The sequence below is a fragment of the Acipenser ruthenus genome, chromosome 5 (genome assembly GCF_902713425.1).
Source record: "Acipenser ruthenus chromosome 5, fAciRut3.2 maternal haplotype, whole genome shotgun sequence".
NCBI classification, from domain to species: Eukaryota; Metazoa; Chordata; class Actinopteri; order Acipenseriformes; family Acipenseridae; genus Acipenser; species Acipenser ruthenus.
In genome coordinates this window covers 39,938,805-39,955,039 of record NC_081193.1, presented here as the reverse complement: position 1 = coordinate 39,955,039, position 16,235 = coordinate 39,938,805, and the positions used below count along the sequence as shown (strand labels likewise).

Here is a 16,235-nt window from a genome sequence, read left to right as displayed (position 1 = left end):
CCTTTGGGTTAAGCATAACACTGCATTAAATGATAATACATCATTTGTTGTTTTTTTCTTAAATAAAATGCAAGATTTTTAAACACATTAATCTTCATGGGGAATTTGGCGGTGACAAACAGTTGCTTTGAAAAATATTATGGTCGTTTCACAGTTACTTTTTAATAATAAAATAAAAATTTAAAAAATGGAATTGAATTATCTGATTCATAGTACTGTTCACTACAGTTGTTTTCTAACACATATTCTGTCCAAACTGTAAAAAATGTTGTACATACTGTAGCAGCCCTCTTGAGGGGCACACCCCCGTGTATAATGAGATACGCTGACTGGGTAAATGATGTACCAGTGTTTTATTTGCTTTGATGCTACTGTAATCATTTTTATTGCTGCTTTTTATTTGTCACACTGAGCTAGATTGTTGCCATGGAAATGGAAATCCCTGGCACTGAGACCTGGTGCTACAAATTATGGACAGCTTGTCAACTTGATTTACAAAGACTGCTTGCTGACCAATACTCTATAAACTTAAACAAAACGTGCTGAGAATCTAAATTGTACTTTCTTTTTTCTTTTCTTCCTGTGAAAGTTGCAAAGCCTAACAGTACCAGAGTCCCTCAAAGTAAATGTTTGTCCAGTGTAGACATATTCAAAACAAATACACCTTAGTATTTTAAAGTGCACACTTTGTAAAGAGTGAAGTTTATAGAGAGACTGCATTAATGTATATTGTATTTTCTCTAATTGCCAGATTTTTTTCTTTTCCTTTTTTTTATTTATTTATTTTTTTTATTAAAAGTGACACTCATGCTCTAGGAATTCTCATCAAACCTGGGACATGTACCAAAAATAGGAATGCTGTGTTATACTGTATTTTAAAGTGAAATTTGATGTTTTTCCTCCAATAATTTTTAAATGTCATGTTGCATACATTTTAGTAAGTGCCAAAGGGCAAAAAGGATGCCAGTGGTACATGCTAGAGTGCACAGGGCATTGTTTATCAATATATTCTCCTTTCATCTATATATGTACAGAACAGTTCTATTGGCAAGTGACTGGATGCCTGCACCACTAAATTGGTTTTAGTTCACCCCACACCAGGTCAGTACACATTCTTACACTTGCTCATCCTGGGTGCATGCAAACACTTCTATGCTCCAGGCATTCTGGAACAATGAGACTTGTGTTAGTATACAGATATAGAGGGGTACATTGAGAAACACCTTTTATTACAGTTTTCTGTGCAATTGACTACCAAGTAGTGTTTACGATACATGTGAGGCTGTGTGGTCCAGTGGTTAAAGAATAGGGCTTGTAACCAGGAGGTCCCCGGTTCAAATCCCACCTCAGCCACTGACTCATTGTGTGACCCTGAGTAAGTCACTTAACCTCCTTGTGCTCCGTCTTTCGGGTGAGACGTAGTAGTAAGTGACTCTGCAGCTGATGCATAGTTCACACACCCTAGTCTCTGTAAGTCGCCTTGGATAAAGGCGTCTGCTAAATAAACAAATAATATCCCAGACCATGTTTCGCTTGGACGGCGTGCCATTCATTTTAAGTTTTACTCCCAGCCCTCCAGCCTCCAAGCCTATATAATAAAATGTTCTAAGAATGTGATTTAAATATTTGTGCTATGCTATAGGCTGTTGGACAGATATACTAACCCTTAACTCCAGTGCAGAGTTTCGCTCCACTTTTTCAGAGTGAAATAAAAAAAAAACCTGTTAAGTTTCCAAAAATGAATTGTGCTATTAATAGGCTGAAGAAACCTATTGGATGTTGCGTCTAAATTGCACCTTAAAAGGGAGTGCTGCACCTTTGGGCTATCCTCTTTAATAGCTGTCTGTTTTGTCTAGCAGGTTACAGTATGTTATTTACATTCTGCAAGTACAGACTTAGCTATAAGGTTATTTTATCAACTATATTAGTTTGTATGCTACTCTCTCCCCGGACACATTTGTAATTGAGATGTACAGTGTGTGTATTGATTGACCCGAGTTAAAGCGATATAACTACAGAATTGCTCCAACAGAAATTCTCTTACAATGTCCTTTTAAAGCCAAATCTTTTTATTTTGTATGTGTTTATTTTCGGTTTAAACTTATATCTCTAGGACTATTTGTTGCACTAATTTAGAACATAGTAAATATAACCGTGAACTTTTGGTAAGGATGTGTTTAGAGAGAGTTTAGTGTTAGGAAGTGGCTATATTGTGAAATATACAGTAATATGCTACTAATATCAGTACCAAAATGTGTGTTTTGATAGGAGGTGTTAATGTATTTTGTATAATAACATCTAAACAAAATATATATTTAAGGCAATATATTAAGATTTGAGGACAATCAACTGTTACATCTACAGCCTTTAGTTTAACCTTTAGACTGACAGCATTAAACAGTTTTCCTTCATTTTGTGATCATTGGAAACTCAGTATACAGTAAGGGCTTAAACTGAGTCATACCTGCAATCCCATATGATTTTGTTTTATTGAATTATTAATTTAGTTGTTTTTTTTTCTTCTGTATGCATGACCTAATCCGATTGTGATCAAATGCAGTGACCAGACAGTCTGTGTACTGTATTTTTGTCTTATGGTGTATTGATTTTGCTTAACTGGCATGGTTCAGTAAAAAGAGGTTGAGCTAAATCTAGTGATTCTGAAATGGATTAACTAACCTTGTATGTTATCTCTTGATCATAGATCTGATCTAGCTTTTGATCAAAGACGTTCTGTGTGTTGTAGATCTCACACTACTAAATCTGTTGACAAAACAAAGTGTAGCTGCAATCTCTGTGGAGTCGATGGAATGTGAAGTCTTGCTTTCAGGTCCGGTCCTCCCTATATGAATGTGATGCGTCATGTAATTTCCCCAGTTTGTTCAATGTAAACAAACCTGTTTAGCCGGCTTGACTCCACAATGTGTACCCAATGTCATCAGATGGTGCTGTCATTCAGTCCAGCCTGAATGAGACTACAAAGAGCAAATGGTGCCATTGTTTTAATATTATTTTTTAACCAGTCTCTTAATACTCTGTTGGAGAACAACTTATTATTATTATTATTATTTGTTTATTTAGCAGTCGCCTTTTATCCAAGGCGACTTACAGAGACTATGTCTCACCCGAAAGATGGCGCACGAGGTTAAGTGACTTGCTCAGGGTCACACAATGAGTTAGTGGCTGAGGTGGGATTTGAACCGGGGACCTCCTGGTTACAAGCCCTTTTCTTTAACCACTGGACCACACAGCCTCACTAATGCCCACTGGGGCTGCTTTAATTAGAAAATATGTCATTTCTAACTTGCAGACTTGTGTGTGCTGACATAGATGCAATTTGTATGGAAATATCACATACATAATGCTGGAATTCCCCAGCTTCTGTCAAACTGACAGGCTGTGTTTGGCTGATGCTGCGGTGGCACACACAGGGTTGGCTGCTTGAATACAGTAGTTGTGCTGATTAGTTTTTTTTGAGGCAGAACATTGATGGGATGTTCCAGCAGTAAATAAAATTGCAGACTCATAGTGTTATTGTTGCTAAGACTGCTATTCAAAATATGTGAAAATAGCTTTCACTACGGTCTCCTGGTACAATTTATCTTGGCTTACTAAGCAGGAAAGTAAATATGAAAAAGCAGGTATTTATGTAAATTGATTTTTAAGTTTGAGTCGCAGCTGAAGTCCTAACGTAGCTGGCTTCTACTGTCTGGTAGCTAGAGCCCTTTTGAGTACTCTATCTGGACAGGGTTAGTGTGAATGTGAAGGTTAGGGTCTTCAGACAAGGCATTCCAGGAAAAGTTTTTCCCTGGTTAAGAAAAATATGTATATATTGAATTGAAAGGAGGTATAACTGCACTGTGTGTTTTTTTTTTTTTTTTTTTTGCATGTACACAAGCTTAAATGATTAAAAAATCATTTTTTAGGACATTTCAGACAAAAACCCTTCCGCCGTGTAGAAAGAAAGAAAACACAGTTGTTTTTGAAAAATTTTGTGGATATCACGATTGTCAGAAGGTTCCATTTTTAATTTATTTTTTAATATTCAGTTGATAGTTTTACATAAATATTGGACTTCTAATTATGCACAATATTTAACATAAGTGCTTCCTGGCTGTGCATACTGTATTTAGGGTCGTTTGTGATTTACAAACAATCCTTCCTTGCTCTTATGCTTTTTTTTTCTTTGTGTTTTACAGCAGCCGACACTCAGGCTAAACTAGATGCGAAGAAAGCTCAGGCATCCAGTCGCCCTTCTTCTGCTGCTTCAGGACAAAGCAACAACACTGGAAACAAACTAGGTTTAGTACAGGCTTTATTGACCTCCTGATCCGGCAGCAGTATCAGTTCCTCCATTTGTATATTCTTCTGCCCTTGCATTAGCTTTTCAATGAAAGGAGAGATTGCTGCAGCCTTTGACTATTTTTTTTATTGTAAGCACTATCCTTTTCTCACTGGGAAAAGCCATGGCTGTTTTTATTAGAGAATTTTACAGCACCAGGATATCACCCTGGATTGTATCAGTCACTTATCCATGGTTATCCAGGGATTATTCCTAGAAATAAGCAGTTGATGCTGTCCAAGTAGATTCCCTGGTACTAATAACAAATAACAACAAAAAAGACGGGATAGAGGTTGATCAATTCATCCACAAAATAAGTTTAGTGAAAGATAATAATAATACAGGGAAGTAAAAAATAATAATTTTGGAATTCACAACTTGTATGGTGTCATGGCTTGAAACCCATACTAGTCCTGCATTTCAGGACTACCTTCAATTAAGTAGATTATTTAAATTATCAGGAGCCAGTGGTTTGATGTTAAATAAATTGTTCTTCCCTTATAGCTGTATGAATAACTTTTGTTTGTAAATCTACAGACGCAGATGTGATTTAGTCATGCTATGATGAGTGTTATCATTTCAGATTTACAAGGGGCCTGATTGTTCAAACTTCTGTCACCTGGTCATTTTAATAATATACCTAAATAATGGAAGTTTTGAAAACCAGGATAGAGTGCAGGGCTACTGTGAGTTTCAAGCCTTGCGGTGTTATGATTTAGATGTTCATCCATAACTAAATTGAATATGTAAATGTGTGTGTTTCAAAATACTTTATCCCTTTAACCCACAATGGTTTGTATGCTGTTGGACTAAATATTCCTTGAACTAATTTATTTCCATGATCAGGTTTAGCAAATTCTTGTATTCTTTGCTTCTCACCTAAAAAAAATATATATTGTAGTGAACTTTTTTCCTTAAGTGCCAATTCTTGGTTTCTTTATTTTGTTAGCTTCATACATTATTTAGATGTCATCAGCAATGTGCATTGTAGCTACTGGGCACGATCATCCCAATGTCTAAATTGCAAGTCATTTGGAGGTTGTTTGTATATTATAATAATATTATTAACTTTTGAAGCAAGGAACTGTTCTTTGGTGTTTTTTCTCCTAATGGTTAAGTTGCATGTATTTTCTTTACAGAGTCACTAGTACTGAAGGTTGATGAAAGGCAAAGGCTTGCCAGAGAACGGCGGGAGGAGCGTGAAAAGCAGCTAGGTATGTACCTTTATGTATTTCTGAGTTTTAGAGTGCTGTGCTGGTAAAAAAAAAAAACATCATCTTACTGATGATTTTGGTAAGACAGCAGCCCCTGGAGGACAAAGGCCAGCCCTGCAGATGTCTAAATTGAGGTCCATGGGAACAAGGCTAGTAGAGGCCACTCTAGCATGATGAACTGACACCGTCTCTGCTCAGTTTGTCCCTCCTAACTTTTCTAGAGCACCAGTGCCAACGCAGCGCACCTTCTGTGTTCTGCTACTCCAGTTTTAAGTGTTTTAATTTCCCAGATTTCTAGTCCCTGTATTCAGAGCACAGTGAGACTTGGACCTTTCAAAACGGTTCAATCCACCTGTTCTATATTTTTAAATGACAAGGAACACCATTGTTCATAAATGATGCAGTCTTTTTAATTAAGATTCCTTTTCTATTAAACATCATAATACAAACACATGCAGTTGTTTTTTAATTCATGGATGTATGACATGTAGACAAAGGAGCCAGATAAAGGCACAGTTTTAATAATTTGTCTCAATCCTAGGGAGCTTTGGTGTCTGCAGGCTACCTTAAACCCTGCCAGATCATGATTATAAATCTAGGTTTGACGGGATGTGACTCATTAACGTCATTGTAGTCTGCCTTGCTAGACTGAGGCAGCGCTGGCATTGATTTGTAATTAACCTACTTTACAGAAGTGGACAATGATCTGTGTTGGCTCTTCACAGAAACCTTTTTACAGAGTGTAAAGCTACCTGTTAAATTTCAAAAAAGGCAGCACATTAAGTGTTTGATGTATTTTACTTCTAGATTTTGAGGTAAACAATATTTTTCTTTGTTTTTTAGAACATTAGATTTTTAGTAATGTACTTCATAAACCGTAACATGAAGTTTCAAGAGAGCTTTGCTAGAAAAGTGTCTGGAAAATAGCACTCTAAAAGTTGGATAGATAGTTATATAATTATACATGATTATAGTGTTGAGAGTTTTAGTAACTTTTACATATTCAACACTACAGAGTGAATTTTTATTTTCATTCTGGAATCTGTCGACGACAGAATTACTGGATGAATCACAGTGCTCCAAATTAGGCTGCATTGTGAAGCCCATGTAGAGATTGATCAAAGGAAATTCAGCTGTTTAATTTAGATTAAATGCACTTTCTTGTTCATACACTATATTTGTAGGCTTGTTGGTTAATCAGCCGTACTCATTCATGGAATAACTACAGTACTCCATGATGTGCATGGAGTATTCTCTAAAATTGTAAGGCTGATTCCCACATCTCTGAGGATCAGCTACTATATGGCTATATGGCAGATAATAAAACCTCATGGATCTTTTTATCGTTTAGCATACATTTTACAGTTTTCCTCTCCTTTATGTTGTGTCACTGTGAACAAATCAAGTGTCAGTGTTAGGGGGAAGCAAGGCACTGTGAGATCCAACCCAAACAACTTGAGAGAAATCTGTGGAATACCAGTGCAGTTTGCACAGACTTCAAATAGAAATCAACAGCTTTTTATCAGGTCGACTCTAAGAAACGTTAACTTCATCCTATGAAATGAGATTCGGCCTGATTTTGACCAAACTAAATTAAAAAAGGGTGAGCAGTACGCTCAGGCTTCCTGTGATAAACGAATGCTGTTGAAAATGGGTGTAGCTAACCCCAGTCCTTTACCTTCCAGTGGCTAAAAACACTAAAAATCATACCATCAAATTTTCTTCCTATGCATTGGGATGCAGGACATTTGTTAGGAAAGCGAGACTGTCTTGGCCATATAGGGACTGTTGGCATGTATGATCAACAGCTTTGGCCAAATGTTTTGCATCACTCTATAGAATAAACTAATCTTGCTTCATAATGTTGAATCCGACCTGCTGAATAATGTTACGTTAACATATTGAATTACATACCACTTGATAGTTTTCCATGCAAAATTGACAAAAATGTAATAATCTAACATGAAATACTATACTACTATTATGGCTTCAAGTAGACTTTTGTAATATCAATTTGTATTTTCTTAGATTACGTGATGTTAAATAAAATATCTAAATTGTTTATATATATAATATACACTGCTGTGCAAAACATTTTTGCATGTTTCTACTCTTTGCATTTTTTGCATCTTAGTTGCACATTTTTATCTAACCCTGCAGTGCCTTGCATCAATTCAAGGATTTTTAATGGCCTTTCTATTCATTATATATATATATACCCCCCTATATATACCCCCCTGTGTACCCCCCTGTGGCGGAGTGTCCCGCCCCTATTTATTATTATTTGTATTTTTGTTTGTGGCGCGGGTAAAAGCGCCGCGTCTTATTATTATATTTAAAAACCCCGTGAGGATGCATGGCTGATCAGCTACTGATTATTTAACTAGCTGACAGTCACGCATCCTTACCAAACGCGTGCAGACTCTGGCCGAGGGATAATAAGATAATTAACAACTAGTTAATCCCTCGGCCAGAGTATATAAACCTGCAGCTCTCTGCACTTGTTGTTGGGTGTACAGAGGAGAGTACGGGGATCGGAGAGAGCGAGTCACATTTAAAAAACCAATTGCTAAAACGTGCTGGATTCTCCAGCACGACACTTACTTGTTTGTTTGTTTGTTTGCCGCAGCATTCAGCTTCACCCGCCCATCCACTGTTTTGGTGTCAGTTACTTCCTGGTCCGTGACGTCATCCACTTCACCACTGCGAGCCAGACTGCCACACCCCCCTGTTGAGAACCACTGAGTAAATGTGATGGACTAGCCACCACAACACCTCACACCAGCTGCCCATGCACAGTTCACCCTCAGTTGCCGTCAAAGCTGCCACAACAGCAGAAAACACCAGTGGAGGCCCGGAGTAAACCGCAGATGCTCACAACATCGATATACATTGTAACTGTCGAAGACTTTTGCACAGCAGTGTATATATAATTATTATTTCTTTTTTAAATGGTCTCAATCCTAAAATTCTAGGTGATGTAAAACTTTTGGCCATAGCTGTACATTTGATTTGTGATACCTCGGAATTCCTGCATTTACTGGAAAGTATTATTTTCAGAATTTTCCCCAGGATCTTGAAGTTTGATTGCATGTTGGGGTTTTTTTCAGCTGCCCGGGAATTTGCCTTTTTAGAAAGGGAGGAAAGGGCTAAGCAGTACTATGAAAAGCACCTGGAAGAGCGGAAGAAGAAATTAGAAGAGCAGCGAATAAAGGAAGAAAAGCGACGAGCTGCCGTAGAGGAAAAACGAAGACACAGGCTTGAGGAACAAAAGGTACACAAGTGGATATCTAGACATGAATAAAGAAAGATCACCTGTAATACAATCTTTTAATATAATTGCTATTTGTAAATTAATTCACCAGCCTCCAGTATTTTCCTGACAATATAATGTGTCCCCAGTGTTACTGTGTGATATGCATGTAGAGGGAGTGGGATTGCGGTGCGGTGAGGAGCAGAGGAGGTGATTGCAGAGCTTTGCATCTCTGTTTAATGAGAAACTGAGATCTGCAACGCAACAGAAAATAAGTAAGCCACAGATGCTTAAATGCAGTGATAGTTCTGACAGTAAAATACTGTAATGTAATTTTAGTTCAAAGGCCATTACACATAACACTCCACTGCAGTTAAACTAGGCACCCTCACAAGGCGATTGCTTCTCAAGTATACTGTAGTATAATAGGATTCTGCAGCCTTGATTAAACATAACTCATAACCGTGATCATATAACAAGCTGCTTACCCACAATGACTTGTTTTGATGTATTTTCCTCAGTGATTGAGCACCATTTGACATCTGTATAGTGTATTGTAATGTGACAGAGTGGCCAGCGTAAATGATCAGGCTGAAGTCTTGATTTACAGTTTTAAACCGGTGTTGGTTTTATTTTTCTTACACTGCGGTGGTGAAACAACCGCTTATAAAACAAACTTAATAAACCTAGCTCTCAGCTGGAGCACTACACTAACTTAACAGTACTTTGTGTGGAACAAACACTAGATCTCTTACTCAAGTTTTTGTTTCTTTTTGTTACTTCTGCTTCCTTACGCCTCTATACCCCCTCCATCACAAAGCTATCGGCTAAGCCATTTCTATCGAGGTGTCATTAACTTTAACAAGCAGTTAACCAATTGACTATTATCCATAATCCGTTAACGAAAGCAGCTGTGGATTTTTCGTGGCCGTGCATACATGCGGGAACTCGTGACATCTAGTGGTCAACCCTTTACACTGCAGCCAGGGAACAAGCTCTTATCATTCTCATACTAAGTTTGATTCTGCACCACAATAATCATATCAGTCCGCTTTTAAGAATCAAAACACCCGGGACGGATGTGATTCTTATAAACGGACTGCACTGTGTTTGTGTGTGTGTATATATGTACATATGTATATATGTATATGTGTGTGTATATATATATATATATATATATATATATATATATATATATATATATATTTTAGCTCAAAGAGCCAGCTGCCCAACGTTTCGATATGTTGTACATATCTTTCTCAAGGGAGCCTGTGTTTGAATCCAAACATTGGAGGTATTTATAGGTTTTTGACGGCATGACAACTACTTGTTATTGTTTACATTCAAATTCATGATTTATTCTTACCTGATGTAATGGTGTTCTATATATTGTGACATCATTTTTACTTCTATCTTTGAATCTGTATTAATTCCAATTAACACTACTTTACATAAACTTATATTTTTATTATGTCATGCAATGCTGGCTCTGAGGATCAGTCTAGATTTGGCCTCCCCAGCGCATCAGCATGCACAACTTTTGAATGAATTTTGTTTATTTATTTAAATGTTATATATTTATTGAAGTTAATTAGTTCATTCTTTAATGTTGAGTCCCGCTGGCATAATCGTGTTCAGTCTATATAATATATATATATATATATATATATATATATATATATATATATATATATATATATATATAATGTCGAGCTAGCTTTTCTGTTCATGTGTTCCTGAATGCACATGCCCAAAATGTTGTGTCCCATTCATCAAATACTAAACTTGTTAATACAAAGGCTAATAAACTCCAGTGATGTCCATTTTGGCACATTTTTATGAACGTTTAAACTCTACATATGAACACAGACACATTTTTTTCTTTGTTATAGACCAACAGTAGATCGTTCGCATGACAACGGGACGGGATTCTAAGCACTGTTTTGTTGCCTTCATCTACGTGTGTGTTCATCTTTTTGTGCATGCCAATAACAGCAACAGCATTGCCGTGTCTGTATCTTTGAAGCAAAGATTCCTGAACATCTGTACATCCACTTCTGTGCTTTTATTTGCCCAGCAGCTCTTTCACACACACACTGCATTACATCTTGCCGTCTTGATGAACAAGCCACGGATACTTCATCTCCCATTCAAAATTATAAGAACAGATTTTTCATTTGCATTTTTCAGCATTACTACTGTTTCGGTCACTGTAGTTCTCACTCTTCACTGTGACAGCCTCATTTCACACAGACTAGAGACTGCCTGGAACAAACATTTCTGCATGTTTATATACCTGCCTTCTAATTACAGGCAGGTGATAATGATTAAAGGCTGGAGCCAGGTGAACCCCATCCTGGTTCCCTCCCATGGCATTCTGGGGGTTGTAGTCCTGCAGCTCCCTCCTTGGACTACAGTTTTTCTCCCTTCCTCCCCCCAGTCTGTCACAATATATATATATATGGGCGTACACAGAATTAATTAATTTTGGGGGGGGGGGGGGGGGCAAGGTGTTTTAAAAGTAGTCGGGTAATGTGGTTTTGTATTGCATAATAACTCTTAGCCTCACTTACATTAACAACTCAGACTTTCACTCTGGGTGCTGGCATCTTCTTCACACGCACTGTCAGAACTACCGTAAATGATTTACCATAAATGAACACAACGCAAAACGCACACGTGACCTTTCCTTAGCCCTACCCTAAATTAACATAATATTCATCTCAGGAGTCATTTACTCGCCAGCATCGGTGTTTTTGTTGTGTTTAACTGTAACTCCCATTTTAAATTGACCCTGAGCACTGTTTAATGTGTTTTAGTTTTTGAATTAAAACAGAGAAACTGTTAATTGTGAAATTAATTCGTAAAGGAGAGGCGAAAAGTCAGAAGAAAACACCAAAAGCCAGAAGCCCAAGTGTGTCTCTCTTGGAGAAAATTAGAGGTAGTCTGTTTTTATTAGTTTATTTAACCCTCTGCAGTCCATTTATTAAGTGCGTGTCAGGCACATCAGGTCCAATTTATTTTCACACGCGCAGTTAATTTTAGACGCGCTGTTTAAAAGTATTTTTTTTCCACAGTCAAATGGGTTTAAAAGGCCCTGCATATCAACAAAGCACTCACTAGGCATCTCCCCACCCTTTCGTTCGCTATCGCTTTCACATATGCTAAGAAATAAATAATAATAATAATAATAATAATAATAATAGTCGTACATAGCGATCAATCATCTCCTGATCACTCGTTTTATCACCAAACTCACAAATGTCCGTGATATTCTCTGTGCGCTGATTCAGTAACAGCCAGCTTGTTTCCTTATGGCCGCCCCTATCTGGATCTTAGGGAGTCACATTTGAAATGAACAAGTCTGATTTCAAATCGCTGTGGCAGATGCACACAGCAAGAAAAAGCTTTTTCAAATCATTAGTAAATATTTACTTTGACATTAGAAACCCGTATTTTGGTAATTGCCTTAGATTACTAGAACATTTTGTAAATAATTAATTATTTGATGTTAATAATTTAAACAAGTGATTTGCATTTAGATGGTCTCTAGTGCTATGATTTTAAAAGCAGTTAATGAAAGAGAGAGAGGTAGCAAAATAGCTAATGTGTTTGACTTTATAAGTGTTGCAGTTCATGCACATTGGTCTAAATTTAGTCTCAATGAAAGTCAAATGGCTGACTGCAAAGATCTGTATTGAAATAAGACTTCCTACATCTCGTAAGCAGTAATCGCAGGAGGAGATTAAATATCTGTCATTTTCAAACCTACTTCAGGAACAACTAAAAAGAGAACCCATCAGTTGATTTCATTCACACCACATACATACTGTACATCTCCTCAGCAGTACATGCAAAGATGTTGAGGAGAGAAATACACTGCACTGCCAGAACCCTGGTTGAGAAGAATTTATAGCTTTGGTTAGATTATATGATTATTTTTTTCCTGTTAATTTCCTGTTGCCTGAAAAAAAAACAATACCAATTACACAGTTTGCATGTTTGCTCCCTATTTAATAATTTATTTAACAAAGGTCACACAGTATTTGCATTTTCAATAACAACTGATAGAATAGTTGAGAATCTTAATTGCTTTTTCTGTATCCTGTCCTCAAAGCTTTAACACATGTTATTTAAAAAAACATTTTCTCAATGTCTGTTTTTAATGAATAAAATAATTGAGCTCAGTTGTTTTATAGTGATGTCATATTTTTGTGATTAGCCACCTGTGGTTTACATTACATAAGAACATAAGAACATAAGAAAGTTTACAAACGAGAGGAGGCCATTCAGCCCATCTTGCTCGTTTGGTTGTTAGTAGCTTATTGATCCCAGAATCTCAGGATCCCAGGGTGTCAGCTTCAACAACATTACTGGGGAGTTGGTTCCAGACCCTCACAATTCTCTGTGTAAAAAAGTGCCTCCTATTTTCTGTTCTGAATGCCCCTTTATCTAATCTCCATTTGTGACCCCTGGTCCTTGTTTCTTTTTTCAGGTCAAAGAAGTCCCCTGGGTCAACATTGTCTCTACCTTTTAGGATTTTGAATGTTTGAATCAGAACGCCGCGTAGTCTTCTTTGTTCAAGACTGAATAAATTCAATTCTTTTAGCCTGTCTGCATACGACATGCCTTTTAAACCCGGGATAATTCTGGTTGCTCTTCTTTGCACTCTTTCTAGAGCAGCAATATCCTTTTTGTAACGAGGTGACAAACTGAACACAATATTCTAGGTGAGGTCTTGCTAATGCATGTAAAGTTTTAATATTACTTCCCTCAACTTAAATTCAACACTTCTCACAATATATCCATGCATCTTGTTGGCCTTTTTTTATAGCTTCCCCACATTATCTAGATGAAGACATTTCTGAGTCAACATAAACTCCTAGGTCTTTTTCATAGTTCCCTTCTTCAATTTCAGTATCTCCCATATGATATTTATAATGCACATTTTTATTGCTTGCATGCAATACTTTACACTTTTCTCTATCTGAATGCTGTCTAGATCATTTTGAATGACCTTTGCTGCTGCAACAGTGTTTGCCACGCCTCCTATTTTTGTGTCGTCTGCAAATTTAACAGGTTTGCTTACTATACCAGAATCTAAATCATTAATGTAGATTAGTAATAACAGAGGACCTAATACTGATCCCTGTGGTACACCACTGGTTACCTCGCTCCATTTTGAGGTTTCTCCTCTAATCAGTACTTTCTGTTTTCTACGTGTTAACCACTCCCTAATCCATGTGCATGCATTTCCTTGAATCCCTACTGCGTTCAGTTTGAGAATTAATCATTTATGCAGGACTTTGTCAAAAGCTTTCTGGAAATCTAAATAAACCATGTTGTATGCTTTGCAATAATCCATTTTCAATGTTGCATCCTCAAAAAAGTCAAGTAGGTTAGTTAGACACGATCTCCCTTTCCTAAAACCATGCTGACTGTCTCCCAGGATATTGTTACCATATAGGTCATTTTCCATTTTGGATCTTATTATAGTTTCCATAATAGAAGTCAGGCTTATTGGTCTGTAGTTACCTGGTTCGGTTTTGTCTCCCTTTTTGTGGATCGGTATTACGTTTGCTATTTTCCAGTCTGTCGGTACAACCCCTGTGTCAAGAGACTGTTGCATGATCTTGGTTAGCGGTTTGTAAATAACTTCTTTAATTTCTTTGAGTACTATTGGTAGGATCTCATCCGGCCCAGGGGATTTGTTTATTTTAAGAGCTCCTAGTCCCTTTAACACTTCTGCCTCTGTTATGCTAAAGTTATTTAGAAGTGGATAGGAACAGGTCGACATGTGGGGCATGTTGTCCATGTCCTCCTTTGTAAAAACCTAATCATTTCATATATTTGCTATTTTTTTTCTTCATCTATGATTTTGCCATTTGTGTCTCTTAGACATTTAACCTCCTCTTTGAATGTTCTCTTGCTGTTGTAATATTGGGGAAAAAAAATTTGGAACTGGTTTTAGCCTCCTTGGCAATGTTAATTTCTATCTCTCTCTTGGCCTTTCTAACTTCATTTTTGACTTGTGTTTGCAGTTCCAAGTACTCTTTCTGTGTGCTTTGTTTTTGGTCCCTTTTAAACGCTCTGTAAAGTGCCTTTTTTCGCTGAATATTTTTTTTAATTGATCTATTAAACCATTTTGGCCATTTTGTGTTAGATTTAGATTTGTCTACTTTTGGGATGTAATTTTTTTGCGCATCTAGTACTACATTTTTTAAAAACTTCCTTTTTCTGTGGATGTTTTCTTTATTTTACTCCAATCTACTTCTGTTAGTCTCCGTTTCATACCTTCATAGTTTGCTTTTCTAAAATTGTAAACCTCAGCTTCAGTCATTACTTTTGGGGTTTTAAAAAATACTTCAAATGAGACCATGTTGTGGTCTGAGTTTGCCAATGGCTCTCTGACCTCTGTTTTAGTTATTTTGTCTTCCTTATTTGAAAAGACTAAATCAAGGCATGCCTCCCCTCCTAGTCGGTGCCTTGACAAATTGCGTTAGGAAGCAGTCATTTGTCATTTCCACCATTTCAATTTCATCTGTCGTGCTCCCCACCGGGTTCTCCCATTTTATACGGGGGAAGTTGAAATCACCCATTTCGGGTGAGACTAGTTGTAAGTGACTCTGCAGCTGATGCATAGTTCACACACCCTAGTCTCTGTAAGGTGCCTCTGATAAAGGTGTCTGCTGAACAAACAAATAATAATTTAAGACATTAAATGTTAGGCAGTGAATGGAAATACAGTGGTGGTGACCCATCTGAAATTTGTGTCGGGTGCAGGACCTGCCAAAATCAGCTTGTCACAAATGCCGCAAACTGGGGGTGCTGCTTTGTGAATCAATACTAAAAGCACAAGTTATCCTATTCCTGAAAGGAGACTCATGGAAAAAATAAATAATCATGACACTGGCATGCAAGGCTTCCTTCATACACAGTTTTGTTCAATGACTTTCAGCACCCCCAAGATAACAATTGTTCCAGCACCACTGGTTGGTGTGAGAAGTTATGTTAATATTTTAATGTATCCCCTGTTCAACACTGCCACACCAGTGTCATCAATCAGTATTATTTAAATACTACCCTTTTTATTTTACTCTTAAGGAATTCTGGTATTGTTTCGTTTCAACAGCTTGTATCTAAGACCTGGCCAAAGGCATATTCTAAATCAGTAGCACTTATCTTTGTTTCCAGGCCTGATCTCTCCCCGCCCCAGCCCTGGCTCTCCCCGCCCCAGCCCTGGCTCTCCCCGCCCCAGCCCTGGCTCTCCCCGCCCCAGCCCTGGCTCTTCCCATCCCAGCCCTGGCTCTCCTTCGTGCTCCGCTCGGCTCATACCGAACTGCGCTCTGCTGAAAAAAACTGGAAGAAAACCAATCTCCCTGCTGCCTTGGATCTCTATCGCTCGCTCCTCGCTTCCTTCTCTTCT

General features: G+C 37.5%; 1 protein-coding gene across 15 annotated transcripts in view; it reads left to right on the top strand.

The window, feature by feature from the left end:
* LOC117403426 (ensconsin-like) overlaps positions 1 to 16,235 on the top strand; it is a 70,041-nt gene that overhangs the window by 32,789 nt on the left and 21,017 nt on the right. For all 15 annotated transcript variants that reach the window (XM_034005572.3, XM_034005569.3, XM_059024181.1 and 12 more), the window contains 3 exons: positions 4,200 to 4,301; positions 5,482 to 5,556; positions 8,667 to 8,830. In XM_034005572.3, coding sequence (XP_033861463.3) covers positions 4,200 to 4,301; positions 5,482 to 5,556; positions 8,667 to 8,830 — 341 coding nt within the window. The remainder of the gene's footprint in view (positions 1 to 4,199; positions 4,302 to 5,481; positions 5,557 to 8,666; positions 8,831 to 16,235) is intronic.